Below are 25,452 nucleotides of genomic sequence, written 5' to 3' on the forward strand. Positions count from 1 at the left end.
TATCGTGAAAAGAGCAGCAATGGACATAGATGGCCAAGGATTTCTGCGGTATGCTGAATTAGAGTCTTTGCTGTATATACCCAGGAGTGATATAGGTAGGTTATATGCTGGTCCTATTTTTAGTCTTTTGGAAAAATTCCATACAGGCTTCTATTCTGGGCACACCAGTATATACTCTCATCGACAGGAAATAAGGTTTCTTTTTCTCCACACTCTCAACAGCATTTGTTATCATTTGTTGATAACTTGATGATAGTCATCTGGACTCTGGGGTGTTTTAATGTTACCATTGCTTTGATGAAACACCTTGGCCAAAAGCAAGCTGGGGAGGAAAGGGTTATTTCACTCACAGTGAAATAATATCAGCTCATCATCAAAAGTAGTGAGGGCAGGAACTCATTCAGGGTAGGAACCTGGAGGCAGGAGCTGATGCAGAGGCCATGGAGGGTGCTGCTCACAGACTTCCTTCTCATGACTTGGTCAACCTGCTTTCTTATAGAACCCAGGACCAGCAGCTCAGGGACGGCCCCACCCACATGGGCCAGGCCCTCACCATCAATCACTAATGAAGAAAATGCTCTATAGGCTTGTGTGTAGCATGATCTTATGGAGGCACTCTCTTAATTGGGGTTCCCTGACTTTATCTTGTGTCAAGTTGATATAGGACTTCCAGCATGCTGGGGTGAGATAGAATCTCAATGTAGATTATCATTATTATTATTATAATATTTTTGATTTTTGTTTTTTGAGACAAGCTTTCTCTGTAGCCCTGGCTATCCTGGAACTCACTCTGTAGACCAGGCTGGCCTCAAACCCAGAGGTCTGCCTGCCTCTGCCTCCAGAGTGCTGGGATTAAAGGTATGGGCCACCACTGCCCGCACTGCCCAGCTTGTAGTTTTAATTGAAGGAATAAAGTGTGTGTGTGTGACATTTTGCTCATCCACCCACCAGCAATGGACACATGGATTGCCTTTATCTATTGTAAATTATGCTGCCATGAAGTTGCATTTACAAATACATTTCTGACTCCCTGATTTTCATTATCTGGGGTCTATAATTCAAAGTGGGATTTCTGAATCATATATGGTAATTTTATTTGTAACTTTTGGGGAGCCTCCATATCGTTTCTTTACAGTGGTGACATTGCTGTCTGTGCCTACCAACAGTGCACAGTGTTGTCCCGTGTTGTGGACATTTGCTACTCCATGTAATTTTGACTGTACTTCTCAATCGTGGCCCTCAGCAGTGCAAACCTCTTCCCTTGGGTGCGTCTCTCCTGTGGCTTGCGCCCCCCTTCCTCTTACTCTTTTCCCTGCCCTCCTTTGTTACATTCAATGATTATTTCTATCTTCACACTTCCAGATTTCTTCTGTTTAACGTTAGAACAGGAAGTAATAGCTTTCATTCATTTGTCATTTTCCCACATATGTGATACTGTACTTTGTTCTTACTTATGCACTTCCACCCCCACCTCACTCCTACCCAACCCTCATCCATCTCACCCCACCTCAACCCACCCTGCCCTACCCCCACCCCACCCCACCCTCATCCACCTCCACCCTCCACCCCCTCCACCCCAACACCCCCCCATACCCCACCCTCACCCCACTCTCATCCACCTCCACCCCCCATACCCCACCCCCACCCCACCCTCATCCACCTCCACCCCACCCCCTCGCTGAGCTCCTTCCTTCCAGATAGGTGCCACTGTTGCTCTCACATATTGTATTGTTTTCTCTTTTTTACCCTCCCCCTCCCCCTTTTTCCTTTCCCGGGTGTCTTTTCTACGTTCATGTCCTACATACACACAGGCAAGCGTGTGCACGTGCACACACACACAAACACACACTCCTAGTCACACAATATATTTAAATACCTGCAGTACTCTTTTGTTCTGAATCCAGATTATTTTATTTATAACGATCCCCAGTTGTATCTGTTTTTCTTCTTTTTGAGCGGAACAAGGCACCCCAAGGTGCACGAATATGGTGATTCTCTGGAGAGAGGCCACAAACCTGAGGTAGCCTGAAACGGGTGTTGATACAGAAGGGTGGAAATTTCCTAAGGTGACAGTACAATCTCGCTGTTGTGTATGTGCCACATCGGCTTTGTCTCTTCAGCTGCTGATGACCATCTAGGCCGGTTCCATTTTTCAGCTTTTGTGACTAGCATCGCAGTGAACATCGATTGCCAAGTGTCTCTGAGCCCTGCTTGGAGTGCTTTGGGCATATACCCAGGAGTAGCATAGCTGGGTCACGTGTGAGTCCTAGTTCAGTGTATTGAGGGACTTCTACTCTGGCTTCCATAGTAGCTGCCTCAGTTTACATTCCCACCAGCAGAGACGGATTCCTCTTTCCCACCGCCTGCCTCACCGGAGCTGAAATCTCAAATCAGGGTTACTTCATGCTTTCTTGTGTCAAGGAATGTTGAATGTGTTTAGGGATACTTATTTACCATGTGCATTTCTTCCTTTGAGAACCCTGTTCAGTTCAGCTGTAGGTTTATTGGTTGACAGTTTTTGGTTTTGGTACTTTATGAATTTTAGAATTCTTTTTGCACTTTAGATATTAGTCTCCTTTGAGTGGATGGGGATTGCATTGATGCTCTAGATGGCTGCTGGTACCATAACCTTTTCACAATATTAATTCTGCCAATCCAGGAGCACAAAAGGTCCTTTTGTCTTCAGTGTCTGGAAGTTTATATGGTAGAGGTCTGTGCTGGATGGTTTTCTGGTAACTTGGACACAAGTTCAAGTCATCTCAGAGGAGGGAACCTCCATTAAGAAAATGCCTCCGTAATGTTGGGTTGTATGTATAAGGCGTTTTCTTCATTAGTGATTGATGGCGAGGGCCTAGCCTATGTGGGTGTGGCCATCCCTGGGATGGTGGCCCTGGGTTCTATAGGAAAGCAGGCTGAGCAAGCCATGTGGAACAAACCAGTAAGCAGCAGCCTTCCATGGCCTCTGCATCAGCTCCTGCCTCCGGGTGCCTGGCCTGATGGCCTTCAGTGGTGAACTGTGACTTGGTGCCGAAGAACCCCTTTCCTCCACATCTTGCACAGTAACCCTAACTATGACAAGGTGTTTTGCTTGGTTTAGTCCTGAGTATTTACATTTTTTTCAAGAATTTCATCTATGAGTACTGTATCTACATCAATTCTACTCCCTGTGGTGAACCACATGAGTCTATAGAGGTCATTCCTATTCAAACCACCACGGCCTGTATCTCTACAGACTCAACACAATACCAATCAAAATTACAATTCCATTTTTTTTACAAAGATAAGAGAGAGGGAATTCCTAACATTCATATACAAGCATAAAAGATCCCAGGTCGACAAACCAGTCCTGAGGGAAAAATCCTTATGTTAGAGATCCCCATATCTGATTTCAAATTTTGTTAATGTATCACAGAAGCGAAACTAGCATGGTACAGGTGCCAACTGAGAATGGTGCAGGTGCAGGTAAGCATGGTACAGGTGCCAACTGAGCATGGTGCAGGTGCAGGCAAGCATGGTACAGGTGCCAACTGAGCATGGTGCAGGTGCAGGCAAGCATGGTACAGGTGCCAACTGAGCATGGTGCAGGTGCAGGCAAGCATGTGCATGTGTGAGTGAGCATGGTGCAGGTGAGCATGTGCATGTGTGAGTGAGCATGGTGCAGGTACAGGTGCAGGTACAGGTAAGCATGGTGTAGGTGCAGGTGAGCATGGTGCAGGTACAGGTGCAGGTGAGCATGGTGCAGGTGCAGGTGGGCATGGTGCAGGTGTGAATGAGCATGGTGCAGGTGCAGGTGTTTAAAGCAGGCACATAGATCAATGAAAGACAATAAAACATGGATGTAAACCGATACAGCTCCAGCTACAAAGCCACATAGGTTCAAAGGAAGATAGTAGAACACTGGATGTGAACCTGTACAGCTACATCTACATGTTTTGACAAAGATACCAGAAGTATCCAGAGGAAGGAAGATTGACTCTTCAACTAGACAGTCACATGCAAGAGAGTCAGTTTAGATCCTTCCACTCAGCCTGCAGGACAACTAGTGTCAGGTGGATCAAAGGCTGTAGCGTAAGGCCTGGAATCAGAAGTCATCAGAGGGAAAAAGCAAGGGAAACACTTGAAAATACAGTTTAAGAACTTTCTCCAAGAGTCTGGAAAGAAGGTTAGCAACTCACAATGGCAAATGGGGCCTTGTGAAATTGAAAGGCTTATGTACGGCAAAGAAAGCATTTAATCCAGTAGGAGCCAGTCCAAGAACACAAGGAGGTCTAGAATCCATGTGTATTCCATCCAGTTTCTAAATTATTGAAAAACAATGATATATTAACCCTGTGACTGCCAAAAGTCTGTTTTCTTTCCTTCCTCCTCTTCTCTCCTTCTCTGCCTTCCTCCCCCACCTCTCTCTCTGTCTCACTCTCTGTGGGTCTTTATGTCATAATTATGTCCGTTAGTCTACCCTCAAGTGTTTCCAAGTGTATTTCATACAGTAACTCCTTCCAAAGACACACCCATCAGGTATGGGAAGTGACAGGTGGCCTTAATTTTTTTCCCTCAGGGTTGAAGGAGCCTGGCAGTGCTGTGTTGTGTGAGCATGGCTGGTGTAGGACAGAGCTGGAGTCTGGACCTGGGTTATCCTCATGCTTTCCAGTCAGTATGGATGCTTTGAGAACTCTAGGGAAGATGGGAAGAGAAGTGATTTTGCTACACAAAGACTTAAACATGTCATTAAATATTTTGGGGTCTTCCTGCTGTATACTTTAAAATTAATCAAAACATAAGCACTGTATTGTTGTCTAAGTTGAATATTTCATTTTCTAGTTAATATTACGGGAAGTGTAAAATGTGTGTTTTATACTATAGGCACTCAGGTACTGAGGACTTTTTAAAGGTGTGTGGTATACTTTTGTTAATCATCACCTATTAGACGTTTCAGTAATGTTTTTGTTTGCAATTAGAAATATTGTATTTCTATTTTTGGGGTTTTTTTGTTTTTGTTTTTTTGTTTTTTGTTTTTTTTTTTTTTGAGACAGGTTTTTTCTGTATAGCCCTGGCTGTCCAGAAACTCACTTTGTAGACCAGGCTGGCCTCGAACTCAGAAATCCACCTGCCTCTGCCTCCCGAGTGCTGGGATTAAAGGCGTGCACCACCACGCCCGGCTTATATTTCAATTTTATATGATATATTTCCTCCTCTATTATTATTATTTAAAGGAACAGATTTCCAGGAGCGAAACCCTTATATTTTGTGTTAACAGGTTTTACAAGCTGTAATAATATCAGCTCTAAATGAGCCATTTGTGAATGATTAGCAACTTTTAGGTCTTGTGTTTGGAGATGTTTCCTTCTCTAGCTTGCTCCCCAGAACAAGCAAAAAGTGGTAGGCTGAGGGGAACTTTGCCTTGTTTCTTGCCTCACCACGAGGTCAAGTAAACACATGTATCTTACAGGCATTTACTCCTTGCTCATTCGGCTTCTTACGGATGTGTTAGCTCCTTGGAGGGGTTTCTCCTGCAGTTTGGTGTTTCTTTCTGTTTATTCTTCTCGGGCTGTGCTGTTCAGGTGATGGGAAGCTTCTTATCCATGTGCGGGCTTAGGATGCACGGGCACTGTGTGATATTCATGTGCTGGCTTAGGATGCACGGGCACTGTGTGATATCCATGTGCTGGCTTAGGATGGCTTACTGTTACATTTTAGGTATAAAATGTGTCCTCACAAGGATCATGCTTTAAGATCTTGACCTCAGTGCACACATGAAGTGCTGAGATCCCGCTGACTCTGACTTCATGAATGCATGAATCCGTTTTGGAAACCCTGGGAGGTTAAGGCCCGGTTGGAGGAAGTGGGCCACGGGGGCCATGCCTTTGAAGGGTGCCTTTGTTTCCCATCCCTACCTCTGGCTGCTCTGCTTGTAGTCATGAGGTGAGCTGATTTGACCTACCACATAGTCCCACTGTGATTCAGGTCCACATCTGGCAGAAACCTGTGGGCAGAAACCTCTAAAACCAGAAGACAAGGAACCTCTGCTTCCTGGTTGTTTATATCAGGGATTTTATCCCAGGGACAGAAAGATAGTCGATATACTTTCTTTGTTGTTGTTGTTGTTGTATTTTTTGTTAGACATTTTCTTTATTTACATTTCAAATGTTACCCCCTTTCCTGGTTTCCTGGAAAAACCCCTATCCCATCCTCACTCCCCCTGCTCACCAACTCACCTACTCCTGCTTCCCTGTCCTGGTATTCCCTTACACTGGGGCATCTAGGCTTCTCAGGACCAAGGGCCTCTCCTTCCATTGATGTCCAACAAGGCCATCCTCTGCTACATATGCAGCTGGAGCCATGGGTCCCTCCATGTGTACTCTTTGGTTGGTCGACATTTTGGCTAGAAAGAACTTGAAGACACAGAACAAAAAGGGGACTAAGTTTAGATTTACCTACTCAGTCGGGAACTGTTCTGCGGAATGGTGCAAATGTAACTCGTATATGAAGTGGTACCCAGCCCCGACAGTCTTCAAGAGAAATTTTGTATTTTCCTTCGTTCTGTGGTCTAGTACTGTCCAACCTCCTTTCCCCAGGACTCCCACGAACTTCTAGGGAAGAGGCGTAACCTTTCGCCATAGCTCTCTGGGACCTTCTGTTTGCCTGCTCTGTGGCTGGTTCTCCATGTTAGTCTGGAGGAAGATCCTGTTCCTTCCAGCCCAGTCCCACCCTCTCCTTCCCACTAATAGCTGTAGCAGTTGGAGGTGAAGGAAATCCTCCCTGGCTTCCTGATTTTCCATCTTTCCTTTCTGAAGCCTCCCACCATTTCCTCTTAGGAGTTCTGAAGCCTCCCGCCATTTCCTCTTAGGAGCCGGGTCCTCCCTCTCCCCATGATGATAGGTTCCTTGTGCTTGGGGGTCCCGGCGATTCTCAGTTTATCAACCTCATTGACTCTGGAAAATCCCTGTCATCATCATTATTAATAATAGTAATATTAGCAGCAACAGCAGCATTGTATCAGAACCCTGGGGTGGTAGGGGTTGACTCCAGAGCCTCCCACATCCTGGGCTAGTATCCTTCCAGTGAGCTGTGTCCTTAGCCCTCTTCCTATTTAAAAAAAAAAAAAAATTGAGCTAAGATCAAAGTTGCCCAAGCTGACCTTGAACTCACTCTGTAACCTAGGCTGCCCCTTCCCCCTCCCCCCTCAGCCTCCCTCCTGGGAATTCCAGTCTGTACCACCTGGCTGGGCTCAGCAATTATTTATCATCATAGTTATTGTTTTCTTTAAATGTCACATGGCTCCAGGTCAACTGTGGTTTAATTTTAAACAGACTTATGATCATTTAGCTCATGCTACAGAAGGTGTGTTCGTAGAGTGGTGGTGCGGTACATAAGAACCAACCAAGGCGAAGTACCTGGACATGCTTACTGCGCATGTTCTATCTGCTAACGTCTCATTGGCCAGAGCTAATCACATGACCATGCCCAGTCCTAATGAAGGGTGAGGACTCTTCCACCCGCAGAAAGCTGAGGAGGGGCGTGGGTATGGGATGTGAACAGTAATGCAAGGGGTCACAGCCTTTCATTCTTGTGTGATTCTGGGTTTGGTCCCAGGAAACAGTGTTTGATGGAAAATGAATCACTTCGGTATCAGATCTGGCATCAAATCCTAGTTTTGCCACAAATTATGATATGATAGCATATTACCAAGACTTTATGCTTTTTCATTTATAGAATGGGAATAATACCATCTGCTTATATGAGTATTGAGGGCTTCAGTCCACATGACACACAGAGAAATATTCAGGACAAACCAGCTTTCGATGAATATCAACTGCCCTTTTTCTTTTTTAGAATTCCAGATGCATTTCCTGAAGACACTGGCTCTAGATGGTGAAATAATCTGGAAGAACATGGCAGCCTCTATCATAATGACCAATTTAAAGAGTCACTACATAGTCAGGGCTGGGAATTAGAATTGGGAACAGAGAACTGGATGTGGAAGGATCAAGTGTCCTGGTGGGAGACAAGTCCCGTTGTTGGGAGCATCCTAGGGCAACCATGGAGGGTGTTAATCCCTGCTGTGGCAAAAGGAGCCCATGTCCCTCTTCTCCTGGAAGTGGGATTTTTACTTAGTGTTGAGTCGGGTAGTGCACTGGGCCCTCTGTGTGAGTAATTTCTTCCTTTGTAAGCTCAGCCAGAGCTCAAAACGCTGCTCATATGTTTGTAAAGTTGGACATGCTAGCGTTCACTTCTTGGAAGGCCCCCGTAGAGCTGGCGGTGAGGTCTGTACTTGTTTAGAAGCTGCAGCTGCTGGTATGGCCAGGGATACCATCTTTATGGCTACCCATTGGGTTCTCAAAGCTGGTGGGTCCAAGGTAGAGGTTTGGGAACTCTTCGGGAAGACTTATCATATTAGTGTCTGAAGCAAGCTCTATTTCTGTTTTAGCTTCTATTCTTGCTTTATCATTAAAAAAAAAATCTGAAATAATGACTATAGATGTATAAAGTTAGATCAGAGTAAAAGTTGGCGTCTGTCATCATCCATCATGAAAATGTAATAATTTTGACATTGAAGCTGCTTAGTTCAGGCACGGAACTGGTCGTCAGAGCTGACAGCGTAATGCTTCAGGTGGTTTGAGATCCCAGGCTCTTCAGGTTTGTAAATTCAAGCAGCCAGGGCTAGCCTGATCACGTGGGCTGCAAGCCATGCTCAGTGCTGCGTGATCCCGCTTCATCAAGCCAGAGCATCTCACTGGACCAAACCACTGCAGCTTGCGTTTAAAACTTTCATCTGATATGATACATACCACCCAAAGTCCCAACGGCTTAGAGCCTCTCCTTGTCCAATGGAGTGAAAAGGGGCAACAAGGCTTGTCTTTTATTTCTGGGCTCCTCTCATTAGGCAGCTGTCAGCAATCAGCCCTGAAGTAGCTCTTCCCGCTGAGCCTGTTCTGTGCGCTGACACACTCAACATAGCTGAGTCATCTTAGTTACCGGTCCAGTTTACAGAGGAGGAGAAAAAACGATAGATAGGTTCTGCTGTGACCATCACTAGACCTTGCTTGCCAGATAGACGGAAGAGATTATGTAAGGAGCACATTAAGAGGAAAGGGCCATAGCACAAGGCTGTAGTAAAAGGCCACGACGCTTTGCAGGGTACATTTTGTTTGTATCTGGTACTTTGAGTGAATTGGAACTTAAAAAAAAAAATCTGCTCTGGGGCCAGGAAGACCACTCAGCAGGTGGAGGTGCTTGCTGCCAAGTCTGAGGGCCTGGGTTCAAGTCCTAGGACATACGTGGTGGAAGTTGCCCTCTGACCTTCATGCACATATGTATGCTTACACGCACATATAATAAACAAAATGCAAAAGCCTTTTTAAAAAGAAGCACAAGAGCTGTAAAAAAAAAACTGGTAGTCTATTTTTGAAATTTTCTTTTTTTGTTTGTTTTGGCAGAGGGGGAGAAAGCGTGAGCTAAGACTACGGGTTTTAAAACTACATTTTATTTACTTGAACATCATCAGGTTGCTATGTTTAAAGGAGCAGTCCTGCTCTTGGCAGACACACGTGATCTTTAATTAGACTCTGAGTCTCGTGGCCCATCACTCAGGCCTGGCACCATGCCTCTCTGTTTCCATTCTCCAGTTTAATTTAGAAGTGCCGGGTGGTGCCTTTCGGTAGCTGTTTCTGTCGGCAGCAAGAGGCTCTCTCAGAATTACCTTTTCTCTGCCTGAAATTGAGCTTAATTCAGTGAATGTGGCCGAACAGTCCTTCTGAGCTGTTGCCACGTGATGGTTTAACAGGCGGAGGTCTGTATGACCTCCCCTCCCCCCCAGACTCCACCCCTCTTGCCTGATTGGCACCTTGAATTTCTTGTCATCGCTTAAGGCGGGCCCCTGGTTAGTAAGGATTTATTAAGCATCTGCTGTAGGATTTAAAATCTCACTGGGGTGAAGCTGAAGAAATCAAAAGAAATGGACAACAAGACTCTGAACCCAGGGGCACCAGACTCTCCGAGCGTCCATGTCTGCTTCTGCTCTGATTTATGTTGCTCCTTTCTCCATTCCCCCAAGAGTCAAAGTAACATAAGAACTCCCCACCCCTACCTCCCTCTCATCCACCGTTAGTTCACACCTTTGAAGATCTCATGGACGCTCAGGCTTTGCACCCTCACAAAGAGTGAGCCCCTATGGTTAGGGACACCCCACCCCTACTCCCGTATTCCTGTCTCCATCTTAGGCTCCAGCCCTGGACTCCTTGTTTAGTTCGAGGTTCTTAGCTGCAGTGTGGCCTGTTCACCTGATACCAGACAGGGGTAAGATCAGTTCTGGGCTTAGCTCAGCCATTGCAATCAACCTCTGATCTAACCGAGTAGGTCCAAGCATCCTGTAGGCATAGCTTAACAACACACAAGATGTGGAGAAATTCATCAAAAGTCTTAAAATTTAAACCGAGTTGCCTGGGGAAAGAGAGCTAGTGTGAATTCTGATTATATTTGAATAAGCTTGCTATGATTTCAAAGCTGAGAGAGGCCTCTAGATATGTAAAAGTTGAGAGCTTTGCTGGGCTCCAGGATATTCAGGGATAGAAAAAGGGAATTCTCAAAAAGTCTATTTTAAAACAGTCTATTTGGAGGTATTAGCCAATTATCAAGGGTGCTTTAGTTATAAAAAAAATCGATAAACAAAATTCCATCCTTAAGGCTATCATAGTTATCTTAGCCAGTTTGCTATTGCTATAGTGGAATACCTGAGGCTGGGTACTTTTAAAAACTAGTGAAGACAGCAATAACAGCAGTGACAAATCCAGAAGAGCTACTTAGCTCACACCTTTGAAGATTGAAAGCTCAGACAGGGTGAGCCTGACTCGAGGGAAGGCCCCTTCACTACATCTCATCATGGCAGGAATACGTTTACTCTTCCTGTTTTCCATGCGCTCAGGTCTCCGCCGTCAGCTCACCAGTACCGCCAGAGAGCCCGGGGAACATGATTATCAGCAAGGGGTGTTCCTCCCCAGAATAGGAATGGTTAATTCAGGTTTACTAAATGTCTTAGTTCGGGTTTTACTGCTGTGAACAGACACCATGACCAAGGCAAGTCTTGTAAGGACAATATTTAATTAGGGCTGGCTTACAGGTTCAGAGGTTCAGTCCAATATCAAGGTGAGAGCATGGCAGCGTCCAGGCAGACATGAGAGTTCCACCTCTTGTCCTGAAGGCAGCTAGGAGAAGACTGGCTTGCAGGTAGCTAGGATGAGGGTCTTAAAACCCACACCCACAGTGACACACCTACAAGGCCACACCTCTCAACAGTGCCATTCCCTGGATCATCAAAGTAAGTGAATGGGGGACAGTGAGAAGACATCCCCTTTGCATTTTACAGTGTTCTGTTTACAAGAAGAGTAGGGGACCAGTAGACAGTCACACACCTCACTTAGAACCCAAACTGCCCATCCTGTATATGTAGAATTCCTCCTGAGAGAAGAGAAATGCCCATTATGAAACAGACACACTCCCTGCCCTCAAGAAAGTGTAGATTCTCTCCCAAAATGTTGGGATGACTCTCTGTTTGTTTTAAATTAGCTAATGCGTGATTTCTATAGCGTGAGACTGAATGAAGCTGCACAGTGCCTCAGTTATTAGGGCCTCAAATCCAGATCCAGCCAGCACTATATTTTAACATGCATCACACCACTAAGAATGCTTTCATTAAAGTTAGACTACTGATTATTACCACTTTCTACCCTATATGGATACAATGTGGCCCCTTTTTATCAGACCTAAACAGTAACTTTAGGTCTCTGAGAGATTTTCTTTCTCTCTCTCTCTCTCTCTCTTTCTTTCTTTCTTTGTAAACTATTTTATTGATTCTTTGAGAATTTCATCCAGTGTGTTTTAAACATGTTCACCCCAGCTTCTCCCAGGTCCACCTCCACCTCACCAATGCTACAATTTTGTATCACCTTAAAAAAAAAGGTGATACAAGTCCAATTTGTGTGGCCTGTATAGAGTCAATCACAGGAGTTCAACCGATCTACCAGCAGCCACACCTTTGAACTGCAAACTGAATCTCCCTACCCTAGAGGCCATCACCTGTCCTTAGTACTTCAGTAAGGGGTGGGGTTTTATACGCCCCTCCCCCTTCAGGATGGGATACCAGCTTGATTGCTTGATCGCTCCATGTACCAGTGATTGGCGTGCATGCTCTCTTCAGCAATAGGGCTTTGCCATCAAGTTCTAATGGGCAATGAAGAGCAACAGCAAGCTCCTGTATTATGTTCAGGGGTTTCTGGCCAACAACTAGAGGGAGGTAATCCATACCCAGCACTGAGCTTTTTATGTTGCAACCTATAGCTTTTGGGAGGAGCAAAATCTTCTTTGTAGAGTAATTCCAATTAAATTCTTCTATATGGAATGAGTGTGTGTGTGTGTCTTGTAATTCAGTAAGTCTCCAATGTGGTTTTTCCTAACATCCTTGGTGTTCATTTTCCTTCCCCCAATCCACTCCTCTGCCCCCCCTCCCATCCCACCCACTGGAACCCCCTCTCATTATTCCCCCTTGGTCTCTTGGAAACTTTATACTTTTATCACAGTTTATAATTTTAAAAGTGTATTAGTTTCTGAAAAGAAAACTATTTGCTCACCTTTCCTGGTGTATAGAACACCTTTTCATGGTTATAATGAGGTCTTTTTTCACATCTTCATGGCCAAACAAGAGTTTAGGGTTCAAGCCACAGTAAACTTGCCACTCTGCTGGGCCAGACCTTCATTTAGGAGCCCTGAGGATGGAAAAGGCCACATAGGGACTGGGCTGGGGTTTGAGGGTGACCAGGAGTGCTTTAGTTTACCAGCATCTTCCCGGGATGCATTAAGTGTCCCTTAGACTGTGCCATGCTTGCCTGCTCTCTTTGTTTTCCCCTTCCTGACCTGACACATAGCTTTTTACATACTCGGGACAAGCCTGACTGTAATAGTGTAATACCTGGAATAAGACACAAAGTGATTTGTTTAGGGACTGCCATGGGTAACATCTGAATTCCCCAGAGCATAGCCATTTGCTTAAACAGTCCCTGCCTTACTTACACTTGAGAGAGTTTCTTGCAGAAATGGTAGCAGGCACATTCAGCTGTAGGCAAATCGAGGAGATAGAAAATAGCAGATGGTGTCCTTGTAACTGGCCAAATAAAAGAAAGGAAGGATTAGATTTAGTAACAACCTCGGGTCCTGTGCTGAGTGATAGGCGGGTACAGGGCAAGCAGATACATTGTTTTAATACTCTAGACATTCATAAACCCTCTGCCAGAGGCAGCCTATACAGCCAGAGCAGCAGCTGCGACTGCGCAGTGAACACAGGCACCGGGAGGTCAGGCTAGAGAGATGAGGAGTGAGCAGCTGCCTCCTAAATATAAGCCTCTTGTTTGGGAGGGATTGCCTTAAATTAGACCGGACTAGAGACGTGTGTTACAATAACGGCACCGCCACTGGCTCATGCTCCTTCTTGTTCCTTGGAACTGAGGCTGAAGTGACAGCCAGGAATATGCTCCAACAGTCAGTGGTGTAACAGGTGCAGATCTGAGTCTAGAGGACAGAAACTGTGGTTTCCAGGTTCTTGTTTCTGTTTACAATACAGTGCATAAAGACACATGGGTAGTTAAAGGAAAGGAGATAGTTTATTATTAAAACCTGGAGGTGCGCCATGCCTCCCCTTGGGACCTGGTTCCAAAAAAGTCATAAAGAGAGAGGAGGGGCGGGGTAAGACCTACAGTGATCTTTCATGACTCATTAACATAGTACAAACTCTGGATTTGCCACAGCCTGGGCTTTTCCCAGCATGCCCCTGCCTGAGCGAGGCTGAGATAGATTGAGGTCTACCATTGCCACCTTTTGTCTGCTCATTTCTAGGGTTTCTTCCTCCACCATTTTTCATTCACCTGCCTCAGCAGAGCACTGAGTCTGTCCTAGCAACAGACAGACAGAGATGTATTCGTTCCTTTTCTCTCTGCTGTGATCAAAGAGTTGACAAATGCAATTTAAAGGAGAAAGGGTCTACTGAGGTTCACAGTTGGAGGGTACAGCCCATCGTGGTGGGGGTAAGGCGTGGCAGCCTAAGTGTGAGGCCGGGGGTCACGTTGGATCCATGGTCAGGAAGCAGAGAGCAAGGGTTGCTGGTGTTCATCTCCATTTCTTTTTATGTAATCTGGGACCCCAACCCATGGAATGGTGGTGCCCACATTTTAGGGGGGGTAGTCTTCCCAACTAATACAGAACTTCCTTGCACACACACACCCAGAGGTTTGCCTACTAGGTCATACTAGACCCTGTTGATGGCCGTTAATGACAATTATTGACATTAATGACAATGTGTCTTAGTCAGGGTTTCTATCCCTGCACAAACATCATGACCAAGAAGCGAGTTGGGGAGGTAAGGGTTTATTCGGCTTACACTTCCATACTGCTGTTTATCACCAAGGAAGTCAGGACTGGAACTCAAGCAGGTCAGGAAGCAGGAGCTGATGCAGAGGCCATGAAGGGATGTTCCTTACTGGCTTGCTTCCCCTGGCTTGCTCAGCCTGCTCTCTTATAGAACCAAGACTACCAGCTCAGAGATGGTCCCACCCACAAGGGGCCTTTCCCCCTTGATCACTAATTGAGAAAATGCCTTGCAGCTGGATCTCATGGAGGCATTTCCTCAACTGAAGGCCCTTTCTCTGTGATAACTCCAGCTGTGTCAAGTTGACACACAAAACCAGCCAGTACACAATGGTAACCATCATGGCAGTGGGTGTGGCTAGTGTATTTAATGGGCATGAAGGTGTGGGCGATGTGGGAAGCTGTTTTCTGGGTAGCTGATCAAAGCTTGGTGGTGGGCTGAGGGGTGTGGTTTGGAAGAAGGGTGGGCTAACCAAGTGTGGGCAAAGGAAGCCCAGGTATCCTGACAGGGAGCACAGGGGCCCCAGAGGGCTGGCAGAATGATGTTGTGAGTTGGGTCATAGGGCAGAGTATTGTAGGGACATTAATGAAGAACCTTGAGTTCTGGGCTCAGGAAGGCTCACCTGTTTATCACTATAGTCTCTCTCTCTTTCCCTCCCTCTCTCTCTCTCTCTCTTTCCCTCCCTCCCTCTCTCTCTCTTTCCCTCCCCCCCCCTCTCTCTCCTCTCTCATTTTCTTTCTTTCTTTTTTTTTTTTTTTTTTTTTTTTTTTTGGTTTTTTGAGACAGGGTTTCCCTGTGTAGCCCTGGCTGTCCTGGAAATAACTCTGTACACCAGGCTGGCCTTGAACTCATAGAGATACTTCCACCTGCCTCTGCCTCCCAAGTGCTGGGGTTAAAGGCATGTGCCATCATACCTGACTTATCGCTATATTCTTATGCCACCCACTTAGCACAATCAACACACAGTAGGTTGCCACAACTTTGCTAAAGTCAACTTGACTGTGACAACTGGTCTCATCCTAGAGGTGAGACATAAAAGATTTGACTGAGTGATGATGCTGGGCAGCAGCATCCCACTGCCACACCCACTGCCACACCTACTGCTACACCAGAACTTTCTGTCCTGGCTCTCCTTTCACTTAGAAGTCAGTACCAGATGCTCATAAATCACAACACTTCAAATGATACTGTTCCTACATGAGGCTAGCATTTTAACCTGAGCCTCCAGATTTCAACCCAGAGGTCAGAGGGCCGTACAAGCCTGGGGCTGTTTGGTTGGAGGCATCTTGCTTATGTCTAAAAGATTGCTCATCTTGTTTCTGTCTGAGACTGGTCTTGGCTGGCTGAGTCTGGAGAGGTCAGGACCCCTAACACTTCATGCAGATTCATCTTCCCTGGCTTGGCCTGAGGAATTTCCAATTCACAGAATCCACTGAGTTTTCCTGTGCCTCCTCCTATGTCCTCCGATCTTCTGGTGGGCTTCTCTCTTCCTTGGCAGCAGCTCTCAGGTGTCCAGCTAAGCCTCATGGAAGAGTAACTGATCAAAAGAACAGTCCCCCTCACTCCCTGTGCAGAATCCTGTGATTAAATGTATACATTCTGAATCATGCTTTTATATCATGCTTTTATTTACTCTAGGGCTCCCACCAGCTGGTTTCTAAACCCCCCCCCCCCCCTTTTCCTTTCCGGCAAAGCTATCTGCAGTTTAATCACCAGCAAGTGTAGAAAATCTACAGTGTCTTGAGAACTGTTGCCAAGTCAGTGCAATGACAATTCTGGTTCTTTCCAGAAAGTGATCACCTGGTCACTGCCACCCCCAAGACATTTCCTGCCCCTGGATGACAGGGGGCCACCATATCTCATTGGAGATGTTTCCTTTGACATGACTTCTGGTATACTATATACTAAGGCGTTATTATCAAGAGGAGTTTGATATGGGGTTTATTTACTAGTACAATAGTACCCTGGGCCTGTGAACTCCTCAGACAGAAATTCTTCTTGCCCATGTTTGCAATTACCAAGCATGCGTGTCCTCCTTAAATCTAAATAGAAAGAGTTTAGTTACATCTATAACACCTGTATCACTATTGCATCATGGGTACAATGGGTACCACGCCTGGCTCCTTTGGAGGAATCTTAGTCCTGATTCTCAGAAAGAGATTAGCGGAGGGAATATAACTGGATATTCAGAGCTGCTCTCGACAGCAGAGATGTGCCATGCCTACTCAGACACTGTAGAGTTTGGGGGCCCATCTCAGGTGTCTGCTCACGTTGTGCTTCCCTTTCCAGGGGCTGGCGTCAGAGAGGATGTGTTTCTCATCTGGAGAGAAATGGAAGAAGCCTGCAGAATACTGGCTCAGGTCCGGAGCCTGGTGGACAAGGCTCCTCAGTCGGATGTGTCCCCAGCTGACTGCAGTATGTAGATTAGTATGTAGATTTGTGCTGTTTGTATGTAGATTTGTAGTGCTAAAGAGTCAGCAGCATTGGTGGCTGGGGATGTGGTGGAGGGGTTGGAGTATTTCTAGCAGAGTTCCTTCGCTCAGCTCTGAGGTGTTGGGGAGCATCTCTGGAGCTGTGGTGTGTGTGTGTGTGTGTGTGTGTGTGTGTGTACACGCGTGCACACTCATAGATGTGTATATATACATGCATGTACTCATTCCCAAAGAAGAACTAGAGTTGGACAGTAGTTAAAACAATAAAGGTAGGTTCTTTAGTAACTGCATATAGCAAGAAGAGGAAACAAGGCTTGGTATAGACCTGAGCTCAGTTCAGCACACAGCACATACATCCATAGTGTGAGGTGGAGGGGTGTCTGTGAAATGGGAAATTATTTGAAGGAGATTCAGTGAGTAAGGAGGCTTCTGTCTGCATGACCACAACAGGATTCCTGCTGATGGTTGGACCAGGTATCCCCTGCAGTGTAGACATGAGAAATTCCACTGAAATGTTGAACTTGATCATCTATCAACTGGGGAGGGGATTCTGGCTGCAGCATTTTATTAATATTTCTGCTCGCTATGCAGAGCTGAACACTGGAACTCAAAGATTGAGGACATTTAAAAAGAAGATGCACAGATGCCTAACTCAAGCTTAGTCAGGAGGGAAACCTTCCAAGAGGCATATGGGTTTTTGTTTGTTTATTTGGTTTCAAGACAGGGTCCTTCTACACAGCCCTGACTGTCCTGGAACTCACTGTATAGACCAGGCTGCCTTTGAACTCACAGAGATCCATCTGTTCCTGCTTCCCAATTGCTGGGGTAAAAGGTGTGCACTACTACCCCAGGGAGGTGTGTGTTATTATTACAGAGACAGTGAGACTGGGAGGACTCAGGGATGGGTCAGCCAGACTTGGCCTTGTTTGCAGACTGAATCCCACCCAAACTGACTGTGGCAGGCCTCCACCCACTCATGCTCACCTAACTGCAAGGAAAGCTGCATTCACAGCAGTTCTAACTTAAAGCCACTGCTCTTCTTTGAGACTCGGCAGCTTCATTGTTGAATGCAGACACAGGCCAGACAAGAAACTTAGAAGATGTATTTAGAAGAGAGAGGGTCTATGAAGGTTTGTATTACCAGTATTAAAAGGAAATTACTAAAATGTACTTGCGTTTCTGCCTTTAGGGAGCCAGTCCAAGAGTTTATAGGTATAGAAATGACTCAAAGACAGCCGCCTTGCTGAAGGCTCACACCAGCAATGGGTGACAATTCATGAAGCTGGAACCCAGAGCTCTCTATTCAATGTTCAGGCAGCTCTACAGATCTGAGAAACCCCTCTAGGCAGCTTGGCTGGGCTGAGGGTTATAAATGCTTATGTGCATTTGTAACCTTGGGGATGGAGAGACCTTGTGTATCTGATAAGTTTTAGGGCCTTCCTGAGACTTATGAATTGCCTACTTTCCCAGTCTTTTTTTTTTTTTCTTTTTTCTTTATTTACCTTTTAAATGTTATCCCCTTTCCTGGTTTCCCCTCTGAAAAGCACCCTCCCCTATCCCCTCCCCCTGCTCCCCAACCCACCCACCCCCACTTCCTGGCCCTGGCATTCCCCCACACTGGGGCATAGAGCCTTCATAGGACAAAGGGCCTCTCCTCCCATTGATGACCAACTAGGCCATCCTCTGCTGCATATGCAGCTGGAGCCATGAGTCTTACCATGTGTTTTCTTTGATTGGTGGTTTAGTCCCTGGGAGCTCTGGGGGTACTGGCTAGTTCATATTGTTGTTCCTCCTATGGGGCTGCAAACCCCTCCAGCTCCTTGGGTCTTGCTTTCCCAGTCTTAACGTGCTCCCCCCGCCCCCGCCTTGAGAATTGATTCCCCATGTCTTAAGGACCGTCCCCCAACATAGAATGTTTTGATTTAAAAGAAACTGCCATACATTAATAGCAGTGATGGCAAGCATCTAGTGAGCACCTGCTGTGTGTCAGGTGCTGCCCTAAGGGGCCAAGCTTGTGCTTAGCTTATTTCATCTTTAAAAAACAAAACAAAACAACCCAAAAAATAAACAAACAAAAAACCCACCTCTAGACTGAGTCACGGTCGTCTACATTTGGTAGGTAACTCGAAGCCAAGGCACAGGAGGATTGTGTAAATGGCCAGCAGTCACACAGCCAGCAGGGTGGAGTCTTCCCAGCCCTATTAATTTAGCAGAGATGCTGTGTTCATCGGAACACTTCTGTTTCGGTTACCATCGTATCTATCCTGGTCTGATACAAGGAGAGGCTGGCCCGGTGTCTAACAGCTCATTCCCACCACGGAGAAGCATGCTCAGGGTATCTTTGCCAGGGAAGAGTAAGGAGAAGACAAGGAATATTTTCTTCCTCTCTCCTTATAATCAAAGCATGCTTCATAATGGAGGGCTGGAGTTTTGTAGCAAGAAAGTCCTACTTAGGACTGCCTGCGAGGCTAGCCCCGGAGGTTCTGCTTTGGTTGTTCTTATTCTCTAACACGAGGAGGGGCTCATCAGTCTGGGAGGCTGCTGCAGACGTTAAGGAAAAGAATGCATGCTCAGCCCCCAGCCAGTCCTCCATTTCTCCTTCCACGGTAAGAGAATTGCTTCATGGATCCTCCGAATTCTTAAGTTAGAGGGGGATCTGGTTTCCTCTAGGAGAAAACAATAGCTAGCCTTCTGTGTCTGGGCTCGTCACAAGAGTTCCACACCCCCACCCCACCCCCACCCCCACCTCCACCCCTGTCACTGGCTGTTCCCATGTTCCCACAGGCTTCTAAGAGGTTCTGCAATGCTGCTTTGGGTTAAGTAACTCGCACAAGGTGACGCTTCTGACAAGTGACAAAACCTTGATTGGAAAGCTATCCATCTTTGCCGTTGCCGCTGTCTGCCTCCTCCTGCCAGACATCCTGATCTGGTCCACGTGCGTGCGATGGTGCTTGGCTATTTTGAGAGTCTCCTGTTGAGTAGGCTTTGATATCCCCAAAGGCTACAGTGTCCCCTCCTATAGCCCGTATCTCAGGAGAATCATAGCTGTACACAAAACACACACCCCTAAAACCCCACAAACAAACATTTTAAATCAAGAAAATGAACGACCTGTAAGTCTGAAATTCAAAAATAGTCTATAATACATTTTATTCCAACCTAACATATACATATCCCCCAAAGACAATAACTCCAACTGGACATTTAAAAAACACTCAAGACATACCATTTGTATTTCAAGAAGGGAAATTTGATCAAAACTATCCCTCCATTAAGTAGCCACCTAAGCCTTTACCTTAATTTGACCCCAGCATCTATGAAGAGAACGTCTGACTACCCCTTTCCCACCAAGGCCACAGCCAGTTTAGGCAAAGATCCTGCATCTGCCTCGTGGGAAGGCAGCCATTCCCTCAGCCTGGCTGCTCAAGGCATGAAGGCTGAAGGAGGTGGAGTGGGGGTGGTAGGGCATACAAGCAGGAGGCTCGGATTGTCATTTGGGTGGTCTGCAGATGAGTAGACAAAGGGTCCCTGGAGCTAGCTGTCCTCTGGTCCCTGTCGCTGATTTACTCCCACACCCACCTCCCCTCTCTCCTCCCCTCCCAACTACCCTCTCCCATCCCCCATCAGGGATCAGTCTGCTCATGTAACCATGGAGGGTGGTGGCAGTATCTGGCTGATGTGACTCATATGCCTGATGCCTGGGACAGTAAAGCCACATTGGGAATTAACTTGTTTTAATCCCAAGAGCAGGGCATAAAAATTCCTGACGGAAATAACAACACACACACCCCTCAATCTATACAAAACAATGTAAATGCCAAGCAACAGGGGCACAAGTGGTCCACAGGACACAGGACAGAAAGGAGGCGAGCTGTTGCTCTTCATAGTTGATTGTGAGGCCATGGGGCATGGAGGAAGAAGCCAGAAGGAGCTTGTCAAAACTTGCTAAGTTTGGAGAGACTGAGCTGAGAGTCTCGAAAGAACAAGGCAGCTGCAGCTCACAGCACAGCATGCCCAAATGGGAAGAAACACGTGTCCAAAGCGACTTGCAGAGACTGCTCCTTGAGAAGTCATCTGACTACAGAGCAGTTCACACATGTAAGAAAGTTGTCCAACAAGTGGAGGCTACTAGGAGGAATTGGAGAAAAAAAAAAAAAAGTAATGCTCACACAGCCTCAGGAACAGAGTCAGAGAACTCTGTAACTCACGGAGGTGTTACAACTACTTGGGAAGGTCCTAGGGAACAGTGATGACCAAGTGCAGCATTGCTCTGGGTATCACAGCACAGAACTGTCCAGCACACACCATGATCAAACTCACAATGCTTGGCATTCAATCAGAGATTACCATGCAGAAAAAAATTCAAAAAAGGGTCACCTTTAATAAGAGAGAGAGAGAGAGAGAGAGAGAGAGAGAGAGAGAGAGAGAGAGAGAGAGAGGAGAGAGTTTATCAATCAGCCAAAATGGACAGGGAGAGGCAGAATGTCCTGGAAGCTGAGGGAGATGTTCTGGTAATGGATCCGTGGGCTGGCTAACCTTTTCATAAACTCGATACAACCTAGAGTCACATGGGGAGGGAGAATTGCCTTAAAGAATTGCCTTTATCAGACTCACTTATGTGCATGTCTGTGGGGCCATTTTCTTAACTGTTAATTGATATAGGAGGGGCCAGCCCACTGCAGGCGGTACTTTCCCTATGCTGGTGGACCTGGGCTGTATAAGTAAAGTAGCTGAGCAAGCTGGAGAAAGTGAGCCGGTAAGCAGTGCTACTCTGTGGCCTCTGATTCCGCTCTTGTCTCCAGGTCTCAGCTGTGAGTTCCTCCGCCCTCTTCCTTTGAAGATGGACTCTGATGTAAACATCTAAGCTGAATGCTTTCCTCCCTCAGATTGCCTTGGTCAATGTTTTTATCTCGGTGATCCCAAGAAAACTAGGTTGACTGGCCTTCACCACCGCTTCTATTCTAAGCAGCCTGGAGTGAGATACCTCCTTTATTGATGGAAGGAGAAAGAATTAAGCCCAGGCCTTAGGCTTGAAACCCAGTACAGATCTGCCAGAGCAAAATAGCACTGGGAAAAGCTACGTGATACCTACAGCCAGCCTACCACCTGTCTAATGCCCAGCTGGAACTGTGTTGGGCCAGGTGCCTGACTCCTTCTGTCACCCCTACTTCAACCCCAGCTGCAGAGCAGGGAGGAAGACTTAGCTCACCATGGGGGAAGGGCCAGGCACAACTATTACCAAGCTCATCTTTGGAGATGGGGTGCTAAGCCATTGTACTACCACCTGGTAGAAACTTGTGCCTCCAGGGGACATACTTGAATTTCTGGTTACATCTCTGCCAGCTGTGTGATGGATGGGCCTCAAATACCCAAGACTGTGTGGGTACTCACAGCTGTGAGACTCAGAGGTCACTTAACTTACCATGTGCCAAGATGGTTAGGGGGCCACATTCACCAACATTACCCCAACCACAGACCACATAGCATGACCCCAAAATCCCATTTGATGTAGGTAACTGAAATTATAAGATTCTGTCCCAGAATTGAGTGCTCGGTCTGCCAGTGTATGGGATCTCTGTGGTTGTAGTGCTAGAAGACATGTCCCCATGGGACACTTGGACCTCTGCTCCAGCTGGCATCACCTGTGGTAGTTGTAGTGGTCATGAATCAGGGATTCACCTCATAGGCTGGTCCTGGCGGGTTGTTGGCTTAGGTTGTAACACGGGTTGGTGGCAATGGTGGACATAGTTGTGACTAGGGAGTCATAGTCTGAAACTACTCACTCACAGTGATTATATCCAGAGCCAGACAGAGTCTTCCAATGTCTGGCCTCAGGCTGGTGACTGTGAAAGAGACATGGTGACCTATCTAGGTCACAGGGGTGGCCTGTGAGACAGCTGGCCGGCCCACTTGTCTTCATTCTTTCTGAGCAACGTACCCTCAGCATAGTAAGTCTTGGGCTGCCCTTTGCTGTGAAGCAGTGACTGCATGCTGATGGCAGACTCAGCCTTATTTTATCCGGGTGCCACCCAGGGCTGAAATTATGGAAGTGACATATAATTCCATGTGCCAACATGCATCTAGCAGGAGTGTCCCACCTTTGGACATTGAGACACTGTGTTGTCATCCACAAGACTCATGCTCAAGAAACACATGATCCATTTACCAAGAAAATCACACACACACACACACACACACACACACACACATTCTTTAAATATGTGTATGTATGTATGTATGTATGTATGTATGTATGTATGTATAGGAGTATGGATGTTTTGTCTCCAAGGATGTCTTTGTACCCCATGTATGCCTGGTGCCCAGGGAGGCCATTAGGTTCCCGGTGGCCCGAGTCACAGATGTCTACAAACTACCACGTGGGTGCTGGGAGTCGAATCTGGGAACTCTAGAAAAGCAGCCACTTCTCTTAAGCACTGCACCATCTCTTCAGTCCCTCACAGTGTTTTAAACAAGTGCCTGATCTCAGGTCGGGTTACATCATAGCCACCATGGATTCAGGTGACACCTGAGGCTTTCAGGAAATCATGACATCGTGCATGGGAAGTAAAGAACTTCCTTTTGAATAACTTTTGGATCTAGGATAAAAACCAAGAAGGAAATTGAAATTTCCTCCTGAAACAAAAGAAGAGGGAGACATAGCTTATCAAAGCCTATGGTAAAAGTAGTGCCAAGGTGAGCGTGTATAGCATCTGTGCCCCAAGAGGGAGGTGCAAAGATTTGAGACAGCCTGTTACTGCCCCCCACCCCGACCCCACCCAGGAGCTAGAGTTGGGAGAAGCAGCCAAACCCCACTGAGTATAAAGAAAGGGGCAGAGAGGAAGCAGAGAGAGTAAAACCCAGCAAAGATCTGCAAATCAGAGCGGAGTCTTCGGACAGACAAATGCTGACTTAGACCAAGTAAGGAAAGGACAGGAGACACCGATGAACGAGGCCAGAGAGTGGAAGGGGAGCATTACATCACAACTGACCCTTCAGAAAGATAGGCTGAGGTCACCTCGAACAACCGCGCATAAACAAACCGGAGAACCTGGAGGAAATGGACAGATCCCTAGACAACAGCCTTCCAAGAGTGGCTCAGGAAAACAGAAAATCTAAATAAGCTAATGACGAGAACATATTAATGGCCATTTGTAATATACTGACACCTGGCAATATACCGAGAGGCAAATACCATGTCTCTCTCTTAGGACATAGAACAGATAAGCTCGCCCACTTTTGGCACCTCTATCCAGCATTGCTCTGGAAGTCTGAGCCAGGACAATTCAGTTTGGAACCTGGTGAGCTCTAGAGTCACTGAGAGATCCTGTCTCAAAATAAATAAATAAACAAACAAACAAACAAATAAATAAATATATAAATCATATATATAACAAAAATAAAAAGGTGATAGAAGATTCTCAATATTGGCTTCATTGGCTTCTGGCTTCTATGCACATGCACAGGCAAAGCCCATGCTTAGACATACAGAAGTTGAGCTTCTCATTAGCACATGCTATTGATGAAGTGATAGACATCACCTGAAGCTAGACTCTAGTTGAGGTCATGCACCATTAGCTGCAAACAACCACCATGATTACACAGAATGTAACGACGGAGATGAAATGAGCTGAATCCAAAACCTCTTAGAACAAAGAGAAAAAGGACAGAAAGCAGGTCTGGCCAACAGGAAACAGCAGGAAGATGAGTGTAAACCTAGCCATGTGCTGCTCCGGTGTACTGGTTTCCACAAGCTAAGTGTGTAACTGGTTGTGGTGGTTAATTATGCCTCCATACAGGGCTACTGATAAAGTGTAGGAGTGGTTGTTGGCTGCTCAGAGGTCCTGGGCAAATCACCCAGGCACTCCCTCTGTGTAGGATCCAGGCAGGATTCTGAAACAAGAATACGGCCTCTTTTGTCATAAAGGACTAAATGGTTTTTCCAAACTTGAGAGAGCAGAACTTTTTTTTTTTTTTTTGGATTATGCTACAGCCCACACATTTCAAGGGCTCTTCATTTGGGATCTTCTCCACAACCATCTGTGACCCATTAGAGACAGGGAGCCTCACATGCTGGGTGGTCATGCTTTAATCACGAACGAGGAGTGCCTCAGAGTTTATTCTCTGATCTGACTCTGAATATTGACTTGGTTCAAAATACGGATTCGATGTCATGAGGCTAAGGGCTCTTTCAAGCTCTTTGGACAGGTCCGAGAGTGTTTATCGAGCCAATGGAGACAGAAGATGGTCATTTTGTGTATTAAATAACCAACAAGATTTTGTTGTAGTCCTGAGTGGCGTTGAGACTTGGAGAAATGCAGTGAGAAATGTATTGACACTGGCTTTGCTCACTGCTGCCACGAGCCTCTTGATAAGAAGCCATCTGTGCCACAGTTTCTAAACAAGCAAAATGCAGGTGGTCCAGAAAGCTAGATTTAAAAATGCAAAGAGAGATGGAGAGATGGCTCAGTGGTTAAAAGCGAGCATGCTCTTGCATAACAAAGGCCGTGTAACACTGCGAAAAATGGATTCATAAAGGCCAGGTGTGGCAGCATAGACCTGTAGTTCCAGCATCTTGGGAGGCTGAGGAGGAAAGACAGCAACTTCAAAATCAAC

At 46.2% G+C, this 25,452-nt stretch overlaps 1 protein-coding gene across 9 annotated transcripts in view; it reads left to right on the forward strand.

Moving 5' to 3' along the window:
- The window catches only part of Vwa3b (von Willebrand factor A domain containing 3B), a 158,451-nt gene that overhangs the window by 39,379 nt on the left and 93,620 nt on the right, over window positions 1–25,452 (forward strand). For all 9 annotated transcript variants that reach the window (XR_001778869.2, XR_001778872.2, XR_001778870.1 and 6 more), the window contains exon 8: window positions 16,697–16,822. Coding sequence is in view for 6 of the 9 variants with exons in the window: in XM_006496379.2 (XP_006496442.1) it covers window positions 16,697–16,822 (126 nt within the window). In the remaining 3 variants the exon portion in view is untranslated. The remainder of the gene's footprint in view (window positions 1–16,696; window positions 16,823–25,452) is intronic.

The sequence above is a fragment of the Mus musculus genome, chromosome 1 (genome assembly GCF_000001635.26).
Source record: "Mus musculus strain C57BL/6J chromosome 1, GRCm38.p6 C57BL/6J".
Classification (NCBI taxonomy): domain Eukaryota; kingdom Metazoa; phylum Chordata; class Mammalia; order Rodentia; family Muridae; genus Mus; species Mus musculus.